This window comes from Aphelocoma coerulescens, chromosome 17 (assembly GCF_041296385.1).
Source record: "Aphelocoma coerulescens isolate FSJ_1873_10779 chromosome 17, UR_Acoe_1.0, whole genome shotgun sequence".
Classification (NCBI taxonomy): Eukaryota; Metazoa; Chordata; class Aves; order Passeriformes; family Corvidae; genus Aphelocoma; species Aphelocoma coerulescens.
In genome coordinates, this window is record NC_091030.1 from 5525853 (window position 1) to 5543299 (window position 17447).

The 17447-nt window shown below is 44.6% G+C and overlaps 2 protein-coding genes across 3 annotated transcripts; one reads left to right on the forward strand and one right to left on the reverse strand.

Annotated features, from left to right (window-relative positions):
• Positions 1–5753: 5753 nt before the first annotated feature.
• PHYHD1 (phytanoyl-CoA dioxygenase domain containing 1) lies at positions 5754–11668 on the forward strand. Its single transcript, XM_069031705.1, has 11 exons — positions 5754–5893; positions 6706–6864; positions 7382–7457; positions 7589–7636; positions 8995–9050; positions 9233–9295; positions 9392–9413; positions 9770–9898; positions 10404–10520; positions 10668–10794; positions 10979–11668. The coding sequence occupies exons 1-11, from the start codon at positions 5861–5863 to the stop codon at positions 11022–11024; spliced, it is 876 nt and encodes a 291-aa protein (XP_068887806.1). The 5' UTR covers positions 5754–5860; the 3' UTR covers positions 11025–11668.
• A 1424-nt stretch (positions 11669–13092) lies between these two features.
• Positions 13093–17426, reverse strand: DOLK (dolichol kinase). Of its 2 annotated transcripts, none has more exons than XM_069031704.1 (2): positions 17397–17426; positions 13093–15586 (listed from the first exon to the last, which is right to left on the reverse strand). In XM_069031704.1, the coding sequence occupies exon 2, from the start codon at positions 15489–15491 to the stop codon at positions 13920–13922; it is 1572 nt and encodes a 523-aa protein (XP_068887805.1). In that variant the 5' UTR covers positions 15492–15586; positions 17397–17426; the 3' UTR covers positions 13093–13919. The 2 variants fall into 2 exon arrangements, with proteins under 2 accessions (XP_068887805.1, XP_068887804.1); XM_069031703.1 differs by lacking the exon at positions 17397–17426 and adding an exon at positions 16961–16981.
• Between the last annotated feature and the right edge of the window lie 21 nt (positions 17427–17447).

Genomic DNA, 17447 nt, shown 5'->3' on the forward strand with positions numbered 1-17447 from the left:
GATTGGAGATGAGTGCTTTGACTCTTGATTCCAGGTGTGGTCTTAGTTATACAACCTAAACTTTGCACAGCTAAGTTAAGAGTTTCTATAAGCAGCTCCTGAACGTGTGCTGCAGTGCTTCTAGAAGCTTGCAAGCCTCCTGAACAGCTCTGTGTCCCAGCAGGATGGGTGAACAACCAGTTTTGCCAAAGGGGAGGGACTGCCTCCAACTCCTGATCAAGTCACAGTGCTGTGCTCCTGCTGCTTCCTGAGTAGAGACTGCCCTGGGCCTGAGGTGTGCAAAGCAATTGTAAGACTGACTGGTATTGTTCATGCATGAAAATGCCAGCTTTGTGCTGCTTTTGCAATTGTCCAAGCTTAACTCTTTTGGTTATGGCTGCTAGGGCTTGAGAGCTCCCTGTGTGGCAAAATGGGGATGAGCAGTCTGATAACGTTTTGTACCAGAAACAGAGGTGGCACAAATACATTGTCACTCAGAAAGATGGCACTATGTATTATTTACTTCTGATATGTGCTGCTTGGTCTCCCTTTTGATTCCAGAGTGTCAGTCTTGTATGATGAGATGGAAAAAGCTTTAAAACATCCAAGGATAGGATGTAGACCACGAGTCCTAAACATGTTTATGACAGAGGACTGCTGCAAAACTCAACCCCATAGCAGAGCGAGTCACTCACTTCCCAAACTTTTCTGGATTGCTCATTCTGTGAGGGATGACCCTTACATCAACAATCCTTCCTCACTTGCAAGTATTCAATCCATGAATATTCTGTATTTTCCTTTTAAGTTTCCATCAGACTGAAGCTTAGGGGGTTTATTTCTGACACAGATCTGTGCATTCACAAAAAGCATTCAGTTTAAGCAGTCAGTCACTGCCCTGGTCAGTGTCTTGTTCTCCTGACAGGCTTTTCAAAACAGTAGCAAACCAGATTATTTATTAGCTGCTAAACCATACAGCAACTTGAATTAAACCCACCTGTTTCCTTAATAGCACTTCTGAGCTGAACAAGTTCTTGGAGATCACAAGGACGCTCGTCCCATGTTAGGATTGAAGGTTAGTGAAATGCACTTTACCTTTCCTGCTAAATACCCCAAAAAGTGATAAGTTGCAATTAATTATTTTGAACCAGCTGAAAGGCAAGGAATACCAAGCCTATTAAATGTGTAAAATTGTGCTGTACTCTGACACTATGCACTGGAATGTTAGCTGAAATTGTTCTGTGTTTCAGATTGCTTTCTGATTTTATTATTTGATTTCCAGTTAATTCAGCACCTGGAAGTAATTTACTCTGTCAGTCTGAGTGGTTAAATAGCTGTTACAGGTATCTTTCATGATGTGCTGTTCTTTCATATTAATTGTCACTTCTTTTTAATATCCTACCTCATTTTTTATTTTTTCTTAATTACCATTTATACACTCCATTTAGCTCACTCCATTTTAATTAAAGTTCTTGGTGTTCATTACCGTAAATAGTATTAAGTGGTTTTGTGTTGCTGAACCACATGAAGTCCTCTTCTTCCTTTTTTTTTTTTTCCTCCTCTTTAACAATTGATTTTAGGAATTTTGAGAACAATAACACATCCTTTACAGAGGATGAGTTGTTCGGAAAAAAGTTTCAAATTGTATTGATTCCTAGGCTGTGACATTGTTTCCTTTCCTTATCTTTTTTCCTGCTTCAGAATGGAACTCAGATGGTTTGAGTTCTTTGGATTTTTAACCTTTTTTTTTAGTCCTCGTTCAAGGGAGGAGTAACTGTTTTCGCCCTCATCAATAGCTGTGATTTCTCTAGAGATCTGTTAATGTAACATCTCCCCAGAGGCACTTGCTCCCTGGAGTGTATTTGTAGCAGTGCCTGCCTGAAGCCAACTCCTCCCTTGGATGCTTTTTCTTTCAGCAGTGGAGAGATTTCTTAACTTCTGGGGTGACTTCTCACTGCCAGACAATATTGTCATACTGTTCTGAAAGTCACCTAAGGTAAGGCTTTAGGGGTGCTGACTTAGTAAAATTACTGCTTAAACTTCACTTTTTAAATTTGTCTTCCATTTTAACCCTACTGTTTGGCCACAGTGGATAATGTACTTTTCCTGAGCATGTGCCAAAACCGAGTGAGTTTTCTGTCCTACCTCGTTCTAACTGTGTACGAAGCACAACTGGAATGGGGCAGGATTGTTAAAGTTTGATTCAGACCTTCTCTCTCCAGTGGGTTAATATTTCTACTGCTTTGGGAGTACGAAACCCTTCAGAAATCTCATCTCTAAAATCCAGTTTCAGAAGTAGCAGCACTTGCATTCTGGACCCTAAGGCAAAGGTGAACTTCATGTGAGTTCACACAAAGGCTTAATTTAGGATTCCTGGAATTTTCCATCCCTTCCTCCCTCTGTTTCCATTAAAGGAATTTTATTGGACAATGGAAGAATTTTTCTGGAGGAAACTTAATGAGAAGGGGGCTACTAAGCCTCAGTCATCTTTACAGCTGACAAATGTGTCCATTTCCATAAGTCACTACTCATGGCTTAAACATGGTTCACTCCCTAAATGCACAAGGAGGGCTGTGGTTTGGCATTGGCACCTGTGACTTGGTGTAGCATTTTAGAATCGTGACATTCACTTTGTACGTGGGATTGTTTGGGCAGCTGAGCAACAGCACCTTTTTCCCCGTGAGCACTGAAGGCTGCTCGTTTGCTCTGAAAGACTTGTACGATTGGACACTTTACCAGAATAAAAGTTTTAATTTGCATTTGCTTTCTATGTCTGCTTTCTTTGGTGTTTCCTGTGTATAAAGGCATTCAGCCTTCCATGATGTCACTTTTCAAAAGACAGATGTTAATAATTCCAGCTATTGTGTGGGGTTATTGGGTTGTTTTACTCATTACACAAGTCCTTGTGGATTATGACAATCCTTTCTGAATTAAGTAGATATACAGAGAAAGAGGTGCTGCTCTGTGGCAAGCTGGGGCTGTGTCATGGATTTCACTCACTTCAAGTGTCTGAAACAGTTTCTGTTGCTGAAAATAAGGCTGTTGGAGCTACAGAAGTCCAGTTGGGTTTTCAAACTGCATACATGGCGCCCCTTCCATAGGAAAGGGATAGGGAGTGAAGGTGATGGAGACAACTGCCTGTTGCCATAGGCATTGTCTTCAGACTGGTAAATTATTTCAGTATCTGCCTTCCCCATGGACTCCTTAACTGGAAATGCTGGCAGATGGTGTCTTTCCCAATTCTTGATGTGTTTCAGAGAATCAGCCTGTGACCTGCAAAGAAAATTTGAGTTTCTGGGCAGTTCTTGTATTGTGTAGAAAGGTGTTTTTTTTTGTATTTTGCCTTCCGTCATTTCCTTTGTCCTTTACTACTTGACCACAGTGACATTGGCCCCACTTCAGACAGAGAACGTAAACAGGCTTTGAAACAGGCGAGTGGGAGTCTATAGTGTTGATTATTGATGAGTTTTAATTAAATGCAGGACTGAACCAAGAAAGGAGAGGACAAAATGCCCCTTGTCATCTAAGGCTCACCTGGACCTCAGCTTCTTTTGGCAAGGATTTACCGGGTCTTAATTATGCTTCCTTTGCTCCTTGTTTCTCATTAAATATTCTGTCACTTGCTGCTGATCATATCAAAGACTTCAGGAGAAGTGAGGTGGTCCAGTGGAAATTTTTCCTCTGTGATAACCCTGGCAGCTCCACAGCAGCAGTTTTGGTGAGAGTGCTGAGCTGCTTGAGCTTGCTTGGCCCCACATAGCTTCAATAGGAACCCTTATTGAGGAGGAAATTGGGATAATTGTGCCAGTCCAAAAGGCATTTGAAACACTTGATCTGTACATTTCCTACAGCCATGGGATGGGCTTTAGCAGCCTGCAATGGAGTTCACCAGAAATTTTCTTGCAGAGCTGGCAGAAGAAAATGTTCAGAGTCTGCAAAAAGAGCTCTTGGAGGGGGAGGAAGGGAAAGAAGAGCCATTTCTCAGTTTTGTCTAAGTACTGTCAGCCTTTCTATGTAAACTTACTGAGAGAGAAGGCTTTACAATGGTGGCATCCTTCTCTTTGACTTTTTTTGGGCATTGTGTGGCCAGAGTGGTTTTCCTCTTGCTGGAAAGGTCTTTCTGAGCCTCAAAATAGGGGCGTGGCTGGAGTGGCAAAGAACAGAAGGATTCCTAAGGACAGATACGGAAAGCTCCTGGAACCAGGATGGGTTTTATCTCCTGGTAGTTGCTGCATTGTTTGCTGTGATCTGCTGTTTATATTGCTCAAGACATTCCATGGAACAGGAAAACTGTGGTTTGCTGCTGTGGCATGAATCAAAGCAACCTCTGGAGTCATCGTGTGTGCGTAAGGTGGGGAGTGGAGAAGGTGACGTGATAAATTGCTGGAAAAAACCACCGTGTCTGGGAATGTGAAGGGCATGACACGACAGTGACGGAGAGGGCCTAAGGAGTGGCGTGGGAGTGTTTTCCAGGAGTATTTCTCCAGGATTACTGCCTCCTGGGAAGGGGTGAGGTGGGTCACACGATCAACTTGCAGGCAACAGCCTACAGCATGATTTTTTCCCCACTGGTCACACATCTTCCTTAAAAATATTTCCACTCCATCAGTTGGTGAGAGACTTAAGAGGAAGAAGGAACTACTGGGATATTTTTTTGAGCTTTGCCACATTGGAGACTGATTTTTTTTTTTTTCCCCCCTCCAGGTTTGTAGCCCAGTGATTAAAGTCTCTGGCAAAATTTAGCTTTTTAAACTACTGAATTCATATCCTCCTGTATACAGGGGAAAGCCTGAAAATAAGTTAAACCCGTAATTTCCTCTTTATTAAAAAAAAAAAGAATAAGGTGCAGAGTTGCTAGGATGTAAACACTTTTCCGTGAGCATTTTGCATTCCTTCCTTTTGTTGAATTTTCCTTTGGCTGGGTGAGTGATGCGGGAACCCACCCCCATGGCGTTATTTTTGTGGAGTGCTGCTGCATGGGTGTTTTCAGTGTTTCCTGTAGGAGCAAAACACATTTTCTTCTAGAGAGAAAAACCTTCCCCAGGGATTCCCGATGGGAGGAATGTGTTGGCTGGGAGCGCCACCGCTGGGCTGGCAGCTGTTCCTCCCTCTCTGCCTTTTAGACCTACTTTCTGCAGTTTCGCTCTCTGGTTTGAACTTTGGGTGGATTTGGCTTTACTTATTTGTAAATATTACATGGACTTCTGGAACTCCAGGAGAGTGAACCCAGCAAGTGAAGGGGTAAATTACCAAAAACCAGCCGTGAACAAAAATAGCACAAGTATTCTTTATGGGCTGTACCAAGCCCTCAGTGAAAGCTCTTTACCACCCTTTAGTCTGTTTGTCAGCTCCTGCGTTGTGGAGCCCTTTCAGGGGATATGCTGAAGTGCTGCCAGGACTGACTGACTGAGCAAAAAGGGCTCTGTAAGATCCTGAATCAGTTCTTTTAATTTGTTCTAAGACATCTTGGTCTTTTATTCACACTTGAATCTTATTTTACCCCTGCCCTTATCTTATTTACCCCTGTGATTACCAGTTTAACTGCCCTATTTTTAAATCTGGGTTGTTAATTAAATGTGATTCCTCTTTGGAACTAAAATGTTCATCAAGTTTGTGATTGCACTTGAGCAGAAAATTTTTGTGTGCTTTATTACCACCAAGACCCAAAGCAAAACTGTGCAGCCCTGAATGTCCCTGCCAGGAACAAAGAGCTGGTGATGGGGACAAAAATCTCTGGAGCTGTGCTGTGCAAGAGTCCAACTGTCCAGCACTGGCTTTTATCACATGCTGGGACAAGGATCATGTGAGAGGCGGAGTCAGCCCTGCAGAGCCTGCGTGGCATCGTGGTGGTGTTGGTGGTGGGATCTGGGGAGCTTCTGCCCCAATGGCATCCATAACCCAGCATCAGATCCAGAAGGTAAGGAGCTGGTGGCCGGGGTGGGAGCGTGTCCGGAGTGCAGGCAGGTGACGCTGTGTGTAAGATACAGTCACTGCTAGTCAACCTGTCAGCAGGCCTAGCAAAGATCTGCTTTACAAACATTTTATATTCTCCTTAGCTTCTTGTATTACATTAATTTTAGTGTGTGAGTGTCGTGGCTACAAACTCTTCCAGGGGTAGCTTGTCCCACAGAGCGCTTGGAGGGGTTTCTCCCATGCCCCTTCTGTCTGTGCTGCTCAGCTCTCATCCCTGAACTCGAAATCTTCCTGGCAAAGGATAATCTCCAGGGTATTCTATATAAAGTAACTGAGTTCACTGCCAACAGAGTTCATTTTGTAAAGGATTGTGTAGTGAACTGTGAGAAATCACCCAGGGATTTTTTTCCTTAGAGAGAACAAAGCTTTTCAGCTTGTAAAGGAATCTCAGTCTGATTTGGCACACAGGTATGACTGCCCTGTTCGCTTTACTGGCCTTGGTACTTTAATAGCTTCTGGTTACAGGTCTTAGTTAAGATATCCTTGAACCACAAAAGGCTCTAGTGATGAGCTCTTTGCTTTGTGTAGACTGAGGGATTGAGATAGATTGTTCTTAACTGTTTGGAATTTCAGCCTCTTCATGACTATTTTGCAACAGAAACCCCTCCTCAGATTAAAAATTAAGAACACGCTGCCTGGCTACAGAGCTGCTGCTGGGATGCTTCTCACCCTGTAAAGGGCCAGAACTGTTTTCTCTTGCTTTGTGCTACTTCCCCCGAGGACTCTGGGGAAGAGCAGTCACCCCGTCTCTTCCAGTTCCACGAGGATGGCTTCCTTGTCCTGGAGCAGTTTTTCAGCACAGACGAGTGTGACAGCATGAGGACCCAGATCCAGAGAATCGTTGCGGAGATGGAAGTGCCGCCGCACTGCCGCACCACGTTCTCCACCAGGGAGGAGGAGCAGCTCCAGGCGCAGGTACCCAGAAGGGCAGGGCTGCCCCCGTTGGAGCGCTGGAAGGAAGAAGGGAAAAGGCAAATTGCTGATCAGGGTTCACTCTGGGGGAACATGACTCTTTCTCCTAACTGAACATAACACCGGGAGAGGAATTTGCTCTCCCAACTTTCTGCAAATGTTTGCTGGGGTCTTATCAAGAGTCTTATCAGTGTGTGGCTCTGCCGTGCTTTCAACCCCCGGTAGCCACAAGCAGCTCTCACAGATCACTTTGTACATGTTCTGCAGACAGAAAAATGGTTATTTTCCAGGCAGCCAGCAAAAGAAAAGATAACCTCTGTGTGAGAGGTTCTTGTAAAGCCCTGGTCAGCACCAAGACATGTAGTGTTGTAGAAAGCCTTTTTATGAGTGATTTTTCACTGTGTTTTGTTTATGCTGCGGCTTGGTGGAAAAAGATGCAGGTGAGTGTTAATGCTTTGATTGAAGATTCATTTATGTTTTTACAAGGATGCTATCGTTACTGGGCTCTTATCCCTGGCAGGGTAGCTCGGATTATTTCCTAACCAGTGGAGACAAGATTAGATTCTTCTTTGAGAAAGGTGTTTTGGATGAGAAAGGTAAGCCCTGGCCTGAGCTAGCCACACAGAGGGGATGGGAAAAGGCTGAGTGAGGGATCAGGGGCCACTTTCCAGCTTAAGGAATGATTCCTACTTTGCAAACAATGTTAAATTATGATTTTGTTTTCTAGGTAACTTTCTAATTCCAAAGGAGAAGTCTGTCAGCAAGATTGGCCATGGTATGTTTAAAGGATGGGGTTTGGAGAGGGATGGACAAAAGAGATGTGGTTTTCAGACACGAGGATTTCTCCAGACCTACTCACTGGACATAACTGTCTCTGCAATTCTCTCCATACTGCCCCTCACTCTCTGCTCTCAAAGGACTTAATCTTCTGTTCCAATCCTTTTCAAAAGCCCCTTCTGAGAGGTTTTTCAGCAATGAATAGCTCGGAGTCACTGACATGTGAAAGTTTGGACTTCAGCCCTTGGCTCTTTTATTTAAGAAGTTTGCTCTAAAAATTTACCACCTGAGACTGGTGACATTCAGTACAGACCAAACTCTCTCCTGTGTCCTGTGCTGTGTTGGGTTGGCGATGTTGAAGCTACCCTCCCTCCTGTGGTGTCACCAGCACCTTTTCTTTACCCTTAGTGGTTTCAGTTTGACCTATTTCCTCTCTCCCAGTTCCTGGACTTGCATTTTGATCCCTTTTGTTTTCAAACAGTACATGGAAAATGAGAGCAGGATTCCCCGCACCTGCAAATGTGGACTTTGTTCAGACTAAACTTTACTACAGTTGGAAATTCAGTACTAAGAGTTCTTGTTCTTTGGTTTTCTCAGAGAAACACTCTCCCCTTCCCAGGCCCGCTGCCACTCTGTCACACTTCAGCTTTTCCTCAGGGGAAGTGAAAACAACTGTAGATCCCTCCTGACCCAGCAATTTAACAATTCAAAAGCCTTCTCTAGTCTTATTTTCTGTAATTACTCATTTTGGTCAAGTCTCATCCCTTGCTTGAGAGCAGCTCCTGCTGGAGCTGGGCATGTGTTGTTGTGGCATGATCAGCATGAGCTGGAAGCACAACTCTGAATCTTTGCTTTGTGGAGTTGTCAGAGTTGGGTTGTAGCAAGTGTCTGCACAAACACTGACCTGCTGGCTGGTGCTCTCTCAAGGGCACCAAAGATGAGCTCTAGCTCCTTTTTGCAAGTACTTCACTTTTCTGGTAGGTCTTAAGAGGTGAGTTTTTAAAGGATGCATTCACCCATATGCCTCAGGGTCATGTGTAGTGGTTGTCATTTGTGTAATATAATATTGAATCACATAATTTTCCATTTTGTTCACTGTTACACACTGGCTTTAATATATGTGCAGTTTGTGGCCAGGGGGTGATTATATTTATAGTCTTTAATGATGACTGTACAACCTGTAAGTGTCCTATCACCTTAGGTGTGATAAGCCACATTTATCCATCTTGGGAGGGATGAAAATTTCTGCCTGCAATTTATCCTGCTTGGCTTTGGTGTCTGCAGCTCATCACTGAGAGCTGCCACGTTCCCTTTTCTTCTTGAAATCTTCCATCTGAGCCTTTTCTTTCCCCTTAGCTCTACATGCTTATGATCCTGTCTTCAAGCAAATCACCCACTCCCCCAAGGTGCAGGTGAGCTTTTACTCCTTCCTAGAATAATGGCATGGGGGAAAAAAAAAATTGCAGAGTAGTTAATTAGTTTTCTTATGCTCCCAGGGGGAGTCATTTTGTCAGTGAAAGGAAATTTAAAGATCTTCAAAGAATAATGTTAAATATTGTGCAGAAGACATAAATCTTGGAAAATTTTCTTGCAGGAACTGGGAAGAAAACTAGGCCTTGAGAGACCAGTAGTTGTGCAGAGCATGTATATCTTCAAGGTACAGTAATTCAAGTTGTCTTGTCACTCAAGAAATAAGACCCTGATAGCTGAGAAGCTGTGAAACTCTTCACACATCACTTTTTTTTCTTTGCAGCAACCTGGCATTGGTGGTGAAGGTGAGATTTGTGTTATCTCTATATCACACTGCAGATAATGCTTCTTTAGGAAAGGAATATTACCAAGGAAAAGGCTCAGAATCAGACTTAAACCTGTGAGTTTAGTGGTCCAAACCTTCTTAAAATCATCTTTGAAATCCCCATTTTTTCAGAAAGTTTCTACATCATATGCAGCTTGACCAAAGAGCTGTTTTTACATTTGCAGTAGGCTGAAAGGTGGTATTTTTATGTAAGATTTAATGTGTGTGATAGGTGGGTGGGCAGGGGAGGGCTCTGAGTCAGGGAGATGCAACCCTGAAGTCCTTCTAGAGGAACTGAATCCCATTAAAGACCCCAATGACAGTCTCTCCTTGCAGTAACACCACACCAGGATGCCACCTTCCTGCACACGGAGCCTCTGGGCAGGATCCTGGGGTTCTGGATCGCCCTGGAAGATGCCACACAGGAGAATGGCTGTTTGTGGTTCATCCCTGGCTCTCACACCAGTAAGAGCATGTGTGTGACCACTGCTGGTCACCAGCACAGTTCTGCTTTTCCCCACCTCTAGAGCACACAGGGTGGCTTTAAACTTCTGCTCACCTGAAGAGTCCCTCAGTGAGTGTAATCAGATTTTAAGCCGCTCAATCCTCAAATCCTGGAGCCGGCTGTACTCATGTAATAATTTATGCTCCTATAGAAAGCACAAATGGACCTAAGGTTGGCTTTGCATAAGTGTGTGACTATCGGTGTTCCTAAGGGTCTGTTGCAATGCACAGAAGGGGCCAGAAAGGCAAACAAAATGCAGCTGTTTTATCTGTTTCTGCCACAGCTGGAAAATCCTAAATCTCTACTTAATGAAAAAGACCCCACCCAAATTACTAAGGAAAGTGTGAATATAGTAATAATTAAGTTCCTATCATTGCCAAGAGAAATCACTGATATTGTTCCTTTGCTGTGCAGAATGTAGCCAGGGGTTTAATTTTTGTGTTTGCTTTTTCTGTGGATTTGCAGATGGGATTACCCGGAGGATGGTCCGTGCAGCTTCAGGTGCCTCAACGTGTGTAGAGTTTGTAGGGTCAGAGCCAGCCTATGAGGACAAGCAGTTCATACCTCTGCCTATAAGTAAAGGTACAAACAGCCCCAAACGTGGCGCTTCACAGCTCAAGAAAAAACAAGGGAGCTAAAATCATATTTTAACCCTTGCACCTTCCCTTCCACTGGAAAGGCAGAGCTCATCTTTTGGAAAACAGCAGTCCAGGTGATTCTTTCCCACAGGTGGACTCATACTCATCCATGGCGAGGTTGTCCATAAGAGTGAACTCAACAGCTCGGAGTCTTCTCGCCATGTGTTCACCTTCCACGTGATGGAAGCCAAAGGCACCACCTGGAGCAAAGAGAACTGGTAAGGTGGTGATCCTCACAAGTGGCTGAGGAAATGGAAGCCTTTCCAGTGTACTAGTCAGGATAACTGCTGGGGGTCTTGCCTGTCACAGTTTGTTGGTAGTGCCTCAATTGGCATTGGTTTCATACCTGCAGAGCTGGAACAGCCTCTGAAGTTTTGTTTTTACCTCTTCTTTACTCTCTAGGCTCCAGCCAACTCCTGAACTGCCTTTTCCATCGCTCTACACTTGAAGTTAGTGACTGGCTTGTGGAGTCAATAGCTGATCAATATTCCTTCCTGATTGTTCATTCACAGTCTCTTTAAACACTGCCTTCACTAGATCAGCTCTCAATGTTCATTTATCCTCCTCCTCAAAACCAGGACCATTATCACAGCCCAAAACCTGCAGTAGACAGAAGCTTCTACTGCAGCAGGAGCCCTGCCAGTATGAGAGTAGTCACCCAGTCCTTTTGGTAAGGAAACACCTTCAGCCTTGAAAACAAACCAGTTAAGACCATTGCACCTTGACTGGAACCACTTCCCAAGTATTTCTCCTTGCCGATACTCAGTATTTTCTTGTGTTTAAGAGCTTAAGTGCATTTCTTGGCTGGTTGATTCCAGCAATGCAGGTGAACATGTGGGGAGAAGCTTGATTTTCATCTCTAGGTTTCTGTCCTATTGTTGGAATAACAGTGATTTCAAATAGTCTTGTTGTGGGCAAAATGAAGCAGAAGGTCTGCTTTTTATAGTCAATCTTCTAAATATTCCTGACAGACTTTTATCTCTGGGTGTGTTGATTAAAAATATGACAATTCTTAAAGATTCATATTGAAATGATAGAAACAAAGAACCTCAATCAAACTCTTTACACTTAAATAAAAAGATAGAAATTCTCCTTTTCATCTCCATCATCTTTTCTTTGAGGAAGACACAGTGTGACCTTCTCCCAACAGATGGGGACAGTGCTAAATTGTCTGATGAGCAATTGGAACTCTCAATGTGTACAAGAACAATTTCTATCCCCAAAACCTCACCAAATCCAAACCAACTTATAGCAAGGAATGTTTGGAAATGCAAGCTACATCCCAGGCAAGCTCCAGCCTGTATCCTGAACTGAACAGAAACTGTGTAGGTGTGATTTCACCAGCACTGGTGCAGTGGCAGCCCTGAGACAGGAGCCCACTGCCTCCAGTGCAGGAATTACATCAGAGTAACCCTAAGGCTGCTGAGGGCTGTGGCAGAGTGAACCCAAATCTTACTAATTCATCCCTTTCAAAAGTAAATTGGGGAGCTGGGTCGTGGCAACAGCAGGAACACTAAATGCAAAGTTTCTGCATTCAAAAACTGCCTTTTCTGCAGTTTGTTTGAAAGCTGGAAGAAGGGTGGAAGGAAAGCAAATTTTTCTACCTCTGGTGCAATTTATGACGTCAGTGGTGAAGGCTGTGGCTTGTGCCAGAAGCAACTCAGGTTTTGTCTGTGTCTTTCCATGAGAGGAGTTAATAATTTAGAATTCTGCTGAGGAGGGATAGTTTGTCCTGACTTGCACCACTACCTGCAGTGTGCAAAGCCATCTACATCAAGTGCCTAAATAAAATTAGAAAGCTGAATTGATTGGCAGGATTTCCTGTTAAACGTGAAGGTAACAGCCCAGCAGTTACTGAGTCTGGCTTCCTACAGAGTATCTGACACAATTTACTGTGTTAGTAACCAGCTCTGGCCAACTTTGGCATCCTCAGGAAAAGCAGCACCAAATCCCAGGAGCCCTTCCCAGGCAGGGTGATGAATTGGGCAATGCTACCTCTCAGCTATTCCAGTCCTGGCTTGTTGCAGGGACACACAATATTGGATTCTGGAGCCAATTCTGCTGACCCAGACTAGTTTCACTCCACCCTGGTCTTACGTTTCCTCCCAAGACATGGTCTCAGAGCTACAGGGCTGCAGGACAGTGTTGTGTAAGGTACCTTGGACTTCCCCCAAACTGTTCCCAAAAGTGAATTTAAAAAGGGTCAGAAGTGAACTTCATGATGCAAACTTGTCATCCCAGGATTCTATCTCCTCCTTGGACCCATCCCTGGAGACAGGAAGAGGCAGGGAGGACACTTGTGTTTTGTTCTAATGGACACTTGGCAAACCAGTGAGAAGAGACTGTTGATACAGAAGGGTTTCATACATAAAAATGGGTTCTTTGGACACAAAATGGTAGCTGTAATTTTAATTAAATGGATGTAACTCAGTGGCTTTAGTTAATTTGTTCATAGAAGCATTTTTATAAATTATTTGATTAAACATCTGGCTGAAAAAATCTGAAAAGTAAGAAAGTGCAGTAGTAGAAAATTTTATTGACTTCAACAGATTTTCTGCTTTCAGGATTAATGTGTAATTAGTTTTAGCTGTGACTTTGCTTAATTTTCCCCCCATATTCATTCCAAATTAATTTAGAGATTAAATCTTGAGAAAGATAAAACATTTTTCTTGCTGAAGCAAACTTCAGGGCTAAAGATTCATTGTTCTTAATTAGTATGGTCTGGAATGAGCAGTGTCTGACATTCCCAAACCTTCACCACCCACCCTGTATAAACTCAGCTGTGACAGCTACTGATTTTGGAGTCGTGTTCATGCATCGTGGTGTGGTTTTGGCTCTTGCTGATGAGGACTGGACATAGCTGGACACTTGTACCTGGTTCCTGTGCCCACCCTCGTTATCAAACATGCTTTACATTGTGCTTATACAGAAATGAGAGCTCACACATCAAACACAAGATGCAGGACTCGTTACAGAAAACAAGGTGCAGTACAGAGGTAGCAACATCTGAGAGATTTGCTTGTTTATTTTTTCCTCTCTAATTGACTTACCTCTTCTTCCTCTGCTTCCCTTGGGCACCCAGAAGAAACTTAAATTGGATTATTAAACACAAGTGCTGTTTTTATCAGTCATGTTTGTTGCTGTTAGAACATAAATCTGGCTATTTTCAACGGGGGTAAAAACAAGACCAAATCAAAACCTTTATTTTAAGTAAGTCTTATTCATTTCTATTCTCAAGAATTGTCTCTGCTGTACCAAAAGATAAGCTTTGAGCTTTCATTACAGTGCATTTTCTAGTACCACTTTTCTCTAGGAAGGGAGAAAACTGTTCCTGGAAGTGCTTCTATGCCATGAGCATGATCTGGAGGTAGAGAGGCAACAGCAGATTATCAATTTGGGTAGTGTAAGCTTCCAAAAGAGAAACCAAACTCACAGACGCCAGAATCCAGGCATAGCTGGAGTTCAGATTCACACTGCTGTCAAAGATCAGAATGAGAGCCACAGCAATGATCTGAGCAAAAATAGCTGTCATTGTCCCTTCAAAGGTCTTCTTTGTTCCTGGCCATTTGATTTCCCCCATTGTACTGCCAAATACAGAGGCAATGGTGTCTCCTACCCCTACTGCCAACACCCCAGAGTAGGGGACCAGTGCTCCTGCCCCAGGCAAGGTGCCTTTAGGAGCACAAGATCTAGGAAACAACCACACTGGGAGGGACATGCCAAGGAGGAGATAAATATGAGTCAATATTAGAGGTCCACTGTCTCTTTCATCCAAGAAGAGAGAGAGCAAATGCCTCAGGGTTTGTCCAAAGGGTTTGATCCTGAAGTACCGAACGTACTCTAAGAAGATGAACACTGCCAGACACAGCACTGCAGCAACGTAGAGGAGCTGGCGGTCATAAATCAGTCCAGGAACATAAGTAGCTACAACAATGAAATGGAAATATTTCCTGGTTATAGTTGAGGCCTGGTGTTTTTTAGATTCAGATGATCTCTTGGCGTTCTGGTAGAAAACCACACCACATGCTGAGGCAGCCAAGAAAGTCCAATACACAAGAAGGTGAAGTCTTGTCTGTGTCTGAAACAGAAACTGGAGCAGCCAGAACAAAGGGTTCCTCTGGATCAGTCGGTACAGCCAAGGCATGATGACCCCTAAGCCTAAAACTGCTGTCATCATGTGGAAAAACATGGAGGAGATCCACGTGCCCGAATCCAAGAAAATGAAGAGCACAGTGAAAAAAAGACCAAGAAGAACAACGCCGACAACTGCTACCAGAAGGAAGAAGTCAATGGGATCCCCTCTGCCCTCAATTACATTCAGTGAGCGTTTAATGAGCTGATTGAGAACAAAACTTACACCTCCAAGAACCAGCAGCGCTTCTCCAGGAGTAAAACATCGAGGCAACAAGTACAGCAAGATCATACTGAGGTAGACAAAAATGAGCAGCACTTCTAGAACCTCTATCACTTCAGAGACAGTCAAAGAATGTTTCATGGTGTAGATAATTATGCTGCCAGCAATACCAGTCACGATGCAAGTGTTGGTTGGCACAGGTTTGGTGATGCCAACTGCTAAGATGGACAGGAAGAGAGCGAGCAGCATTCCCGTGGAAGCCACAACAACGCCGAAGCGCTCGAAGTACACGATGCCGGCAGCCCTGCACCGCTCCTTCATCACCACCCCCAGCAGGGGGATCACCATGCTGGCGGGCAGGAGGCCACTGTTTGCTGCCCCCCGGAACTGGAACACGGCCCCGCCCAGCTGCAGCAGCCGGTCCCACTTGAACTGGACGTAGAAGGCCTGGACAGCCAAAGCGACGGCGCACCAGGAGAAGCGGTCCCACACCGCCGCGTGCACCGCCAGCACCACGGTGAACACCAGCAGAGACTCCACCAGCACTGCTGTGTTTAACATGATTCCAGCCCAGCGTGCCTCAAGCTTGCAGGATCTCAGGACTCCCACTGTGCTCAGTTGTCCATTAAGAATTCCCTTCCATACTACTGCAATTCCTATTTTAAAAAAACCAAAAAAGCAAACAATTAAAGCAACTACTCGGACAGTTAAAGTGTTTGCACACCTGTTTTGTTCTTAAACTCAATTTAAACTGATAGTTATGTGCCCATTGCTAATGTCAACACACAGATGATTAAAAAAACCCAAACCAGTGAGGTGAGCCGATCCTGCTTTTCACTTCCTCTGAATGAAGGCTCACAGCCCCACTGACAGCTGCCCTGCAAACCAAACTTTCCTTGAAACGTTTGGACTGGGAGATACGCAGCTGAGATAACCAGCAGCAGGCATATTTACTCTGTTAGGTTAAATCTCATTTGTCTTCTTCAAATTGTGGGCATTGACAACATTGTGCAATTCTCACCAGCATTTATTGCTTTCTGGCAACCTTGATTTCTCTATGGATATGTAATTTGATAATCAGCCATGTGTAAGCCTCTGCCATTACACTGGCACCTCTTCTGGGGTCTTTGAAGGTCTCAGGTTGTTTATTTCTGTTGGAAATATTATGGCTGATCCAGTTGTGAAACAGTGGATTACTTCATCCTTTCTGGTCCATCCTTAAGCTCATTAGCAGGAAACTCTGATTCAATTCTGCTCCCCAAGTCTCATTGCCAATATCTACACCAGCTCCCTCATGGAAGGCCAGAAGTTTAAAATTCTCTTTTGGGTTTTGAGCCAGTGTTGAATGGTGACACCAGATTACAAAGCTGACAAAGTAATAGCAATATTTCTGAGGAACTATTACAGTTTGTAGTGTCAAACTTCCTTAGACTGTGTGTCTGCAGTGTTTAGATATTTATGACCTTATACTGAAAACTTAATTATTAAGAGATTGCTTTCTGGCATCCTTATTCATATAGCCTGGAATACTTGATTGCCAAACAGCTTCATTACATGCACTGTTGCTACACAGCTCCATCAGGCCAAGTGTAATCTTTTGTCATCACAATTAATTTTTAAACAGGAGAAGAATTAATCATACAGTCAATAAAACAGAACTGGTCTGGGCAATAGCTACCTCCAACCAATAATGGTTTTGGGGTCCTACTCTTTGCTGTTTCTGAGCACTGGGGAGGGGGAAACCTAAGGCTTATTTGAGAACAGGCAGAGTAAATGTCACCTGCTAACCAAAGACAGAGTCCTCCTACTCAGTCTGGCAACGTAAAGGTTCCACCCCGGCTCCTATATCAATGGCACATGACAGCTTCCCCGCCAGGCTGCCTGGCTGCAAGACTAGGCAGAATTTCACCCTGGGTGAGGTTTCTGATGCAGCAGTTCTGAATGTTCAGACCTGACAATCTGCAACACGAAGTATTTCACTGCTGAATTATTTCGTTTTCTTGTGCCTGCCGCAATCCCCTCCTCCACACCTTCTTTCAGGTAATGTAAAGCCCCTCGGTGATGAGCCTCTCTCATCACCGAATGGGACCCGTCACCCCCCGGTTCAAGCCAGACACAGCGTTTTCTGCCCGTTTCGCGATCCGCATCCCCGTTGCTCTGGGCAGGGAACCTTCCCACTGACGTGCTGCCAAACATCCGGTAGTCCTCGCCTCGCCCCTGCCGGCTCCCTCTCTTCCCCACGTCCCCGCAGCGCTGTGGACTCCCCTCAACCCGCGCGCTGCCCGCGCCGTGCCCTTCCACGCTGCTCGCTGCCGCCTCCTCTCCCACCCAGCCGCGACACCCACAACGCAGCCTCCGCTACTGGGGACCACATCCGCCCGCGGGAGGTGTCGAAGGCGGTCCCGGGCGATTGCCGATTCCAGCGGGAAGCTGCGGCCCCGCCCCGGGAGCCCAACGCGCACCCACCTCGCAGGACGCCGCCATCTTGCCCCGCCGCGTGTCACATGACCCACGTGC

Excerpts from the sequence above, each read along its gene's own strand:
- DOLK (XM_069031704.1), bottom strand. The coding sequence starts at position 15,491 with ATGTTAAACACAGCAGTGCTGGTGGAGTCTCTGCTGGTGTTCACCGTG.
- PHYHD1 (XM_069031705.1), top strand. The coding sequence starts at position 5,861 with ATGGCATCCATAACCCAGCATCAGATCCAGAAG. Across the intron at positions 9,899-10,403 it reads CATCCCTGGCTCTCACACCA|ATGGGATTACCCGGAGGATG; the intron begins GTAAGAGCATGT and ends GTGGATTTGCAG. Across the intron at positions 10,795-10,978 it reads ACCTGGAGCAAAGAGAACTG|GCTCCAGCCAACTCCTGAAC; the intron begins GTAAGGTGGTGA and ends TTTACTCTCTAG.